Source organism: Aspergillus thermomutatus (genome assembly GCF_002237265.1).
Source record: "Aspergillus thermomutatus strain HMR AF 39 chromosome Unknown NODE_38, whole genome shotgun sequence".
In the NCBI taxonomy this organism is placed as follows: Eukaryota; Fungi; Ascomycota; class Eurotiomycetes; order Eurotiales; family Aspergillaceae; genus Aspergillus; species Aspergillus thermomutatus.
In genome coordinates, this window is record NW_020798087.1 from 1 (window position 1) to 3830 (window position 3830).

The 3830-nt window shown below is 49.7% G+C and overlaps 1 protein-coding gene across 1 annotated transcript; it reads left to right on the forward strand.

The window, feature by feature from the left end:
- Positions 1 to 352: 352 nt before the first annotated feature.
- Positions 353 to 961, forward strand: CDV56_100112 (uncharacterized protein; the record flags this gene model as incomplete). The annotated part of the gene is made up of 1 exon (XM_026753731.1): positions 353 to 961. The coding sequence occupies one exon, from the start codon at positions 353 to 355 to the stop codon at positions 959 to 961; it is 609 nt and encodes a 202-aa protein (XP_026616582.1).
- Positions 962 to 3830: the final 2869 nt, after the last annotated feature.

Sequence of the window (3830 nt, forward strand, 5' to 3'; positions counted from 1 at the left end):
TAGTCGGTCCGAGGGGGGGTGTCAGGATTCCATCCCGTTTAGGTTTAGCGTCCCGACTTAGTCAGCCTATATATAGTTGGCCCCTGAGCCATCCTAATTGGACACTTGGCGCTTCCCGATTCTCTCAGATTAGGCTTCACCGACCTGCAGAGCTTACTGCGGGGTTCCTCCCTCCTGCAACTGCCTCACAAGAGTTAGCCGCTCGCCTCCGCAAGTTACTCATCATCTCTCACGCAGTCAAGACTCAATTTTTTCATTCTCTCCCTTCAAGATGACATCCTTCAGCCAGTCCAGCACCGTTACGCCTGTCCCCCAGGACTCAGCATAGCCCCCGGCCCATATCTGGGAGACCATGAGCGCGGCGGACCGCGCCAGTTGGCTAGAACAGATACAAAGGGACAGGACCAGGCATCTTGAGATGGATGAAGCCGAAATCAACCTCCGCCAGAGGAGGCCTCGTGCGGACCTGCGAGTCGACGAGGATAATCAGGAGGAGAACTGTGAGCCACCCCCTAAGGTAAAACCGCTCATTAACATGTTCCCGGGTGTCTCCGCCGCCCTTCTTACCCGCGTCTTCAAGAGGAAGTTGAAGGCGACCGAACTCATACACTTCAAAGAGAAGTCAGTCATCAATACAGATCAGGAGGATAGGGTCTTCAAGATGACCAAGTCAGGAGGCACAGTAGGCTTCAAGAAGGCAGCATCATCACTTAAGGACTGGGGTCCTAACCCCCAAATATGGACTAACTGCTTCCTTACCTACTTAGCAGTCATAGGATACCTCTTTGGTGACAAGCACCCTAAGGCCGTCCCTAACTTGCTCATGTTTATGAGACAGATCCTGGATGTCACTCAGACCTATCAGTGGCCAGAAGCAGTACTCCCGCTGGCTCTCAACTTCCACCAATATATACTGGATAAGGGAGAGCTGTCCACGGACAGTTACCTAGTCACGGCCTAGTTTCGCAAGAAATATCTCCGCCACAACCTCACTCTACCAGCTAAGTCACCACCACACCCTTCAGCAGCCCAAACTCACCATACAAGGTCTACTAGATCCTCAAATAATGATACAGAGGTTTGCGATAAGTTCAACACAACAGGGTGCCTCTGGGACGGCTGCAAGAGGCGCTATAAATGTACTATATGCAGGTTAAGCAAGCATGGTGCCTCATCTTGCCACAAGAAAAAATAGCAAGCAAATCAAGTGGTGAGGAGAGAAAACGCCGGGACAGCCTCCTACTTTTTACCGCCAACAGAAATACCTTCTAGCTAACCAGCAAGGCCCAATACAGTTGCCTAATACCCTGTCTTCAATACAGAACTCCTAAAACTACAGCCTTCTCCTTCGCTGCTTCATGCATAGAGATGGCGCAACCTCCTTCGTCATTATCCCGGCGATCTTGGACCAACTCTTGCTGGCATCCTGACCTATAGCGTCCAGATCGGCTACAGAGGCAAGAAACACTCTTGTCACTCCACCAACCACTATGTACATGAACCCAGCATTATTACGGGAAAGCTAGCAGAGGACCTTGTCCTCCGTCAGGTTAGATTAGCCTCTAAACCTTCCTTTATTTCGCCGCTTGGACTTGTCCCCAAGCATAACAGGGGATGGCGCCGCATCCATGACCTATCCTGGCCCCCTGGGCGAGGCATTAACCAGGGCATACCAGACAAGTGGTCAGCTATCAAATACATGAAAATCGATGATATATACAACCAGATCATAAAGGCAGGACCTGGCTGCACAATTATCAAACAAGACATTAAGGATGCCTTCCAAATAGTCCCCATTGCCGAGGACAACCAGCATCTCCTAGCCTTTCAGTGGAACAACTCCACCTACGTTGAATGCTGCCTCCCTTTTGGCCTGGCAACAGCTCCATTTCTCTTCAACCTCTTCGCAGAGGCTCTCCACTGGATACTTCAGTGCCTCCTTCCCGTATTTTACATCAACCATTATCTAGATAATTTCATCGCTGTCACACATTCTCCCTCAATGTCCAATCCTGCAGGTGCTTTCGACGAAGTCTACCACATAGTAACCAACTACCTAAGCATCCCTCACAACACAAGAAAGGACAAGCAAGGGACTTGCATTACAGTCCTAGGAATCTAAATAGACTCCATTGCGATGGAAGCTCATCTGCCACAAGAGAAGCTATGCCGCGCCACACTAGACACCGCAGCTGCCCTCAATGCAACGAGTCTTACCCTTAAGCAAATAGAGAGCCTCACAGGCTTACTAGCCTTCTGCTCAAGAGTGGTCCAGCTTAGAAGAATAAGGCTACAGTCTCTATACACCTTTCAGGCTGTCTTCCCACGTGGGAGCCGCACGTTACGTCGCCAAGAAGTTTCTGAAAGTATTCTACGCAATCCACGGCTTCCCAGAATCCATCGTCTCAGACCGAGGAGAGCAATTCGTTGGCGAGTTCTGGAAAACCTTCTGTAATCTGTTGAACATCCGAAGACGACTGTCTACAGCATGGCACCCGGAGACTGACGGGTCTACCGAACGAGCGAATACAGAAGTCGAGCACTATCTGCGGTCCTTTGTGGATTACCTGCAGGAGAATTGGGCGATCTTATGCCCCGCTGCGATGCTGGCATTGAATAATTGAGATTGTACTTCGACTGGCGTGAGCCCTTTCTTTCTCGATCATGGATACCACGTGGAGCCATTAGATCTGGACCGTGACTACAACGACAGAGAACCGAAGACACCTACGCAGAAGGCTGAATCTATTGTGGATAAGATTAAAGGCGCCTTAGAGGTTGCGCAATCGACGATGGTTGCTGCACAACAGCTGCAGGAAGAGTATGCGAATAAACGTCGGGATCCGGCACATGAGTATCAGATAGGAGAAAAGGTCTGGTTGAGCCTGCGCAATATCAGAACGAATCGCCCATCGAAGAAGCTGGATCATCGGAATGCGAAATACACTGTACTAGAGAAGGTGGGATCACACGCTTATCGGCTGGATGTGCCCCCAGGAATCCATGACGTATTCCACACATGGCTGCTACGTCCAGCGAGCAACGATCCGTTTCCAAGCCAGCAGCAGTCCGACTGGCAGCCACCTGCAGTCCTAGTCGATGGTGAGGAGGAGTATGACATTGAGAAGATCCTGGACGAACGCCGAATGCGTTGGGGGAGGGGATTCCGGCACCAATATCTTGTTAAATGGGTTGGCTATACGAAACCAACCTGGGAACCGGCTAGGAGCCTGCAAGACACCGAGGCCTTGGACATCTGGGAGCAACGGACTCCTACAACTACGACAGAATGAAGCGTCATGGCATTCCAGCCCTCCTAGATAACGTCTCTTCTAATGTGGAAGAATGGTGTGGGTTCTGCACATTTATTTTTGCTAATTTTCTCGTCCTCTCATCCGTCAAACCAGAATCCTCCGATATGGGGACATATCGCTTTTAAAGGGGGGGGGTAATGTGACAGTCCAGATCTTGATCTCGACCCGTCACGCTGATCCGTCACCTGTTAGCGAACCTATCTCCCACAATGTCTCGCACCGTCCCTACTTCTCTTTTCCTCCCTTCTCCATGCTAGAATTCTTGTATCTTAGCTGCCAGATAGTTGAATCCAAGATGTCTGTTTGAGCTTATTACACTATCTACTATTTAATTAAGAGCATTCCCTAAGTGCTCTCACATTGGCTGACCTACTTTTAGTAACCTGATTTCCTTAGTAAGGGTTGGATGACCTATATGGAGTAGTCATGCATGCCTTCAGTATGGATATTTTTAGTGGGGCACTTTTAAATTAACAGAATTGGAGCCTGACTGCCTGACTCCTGAGACATAATTAA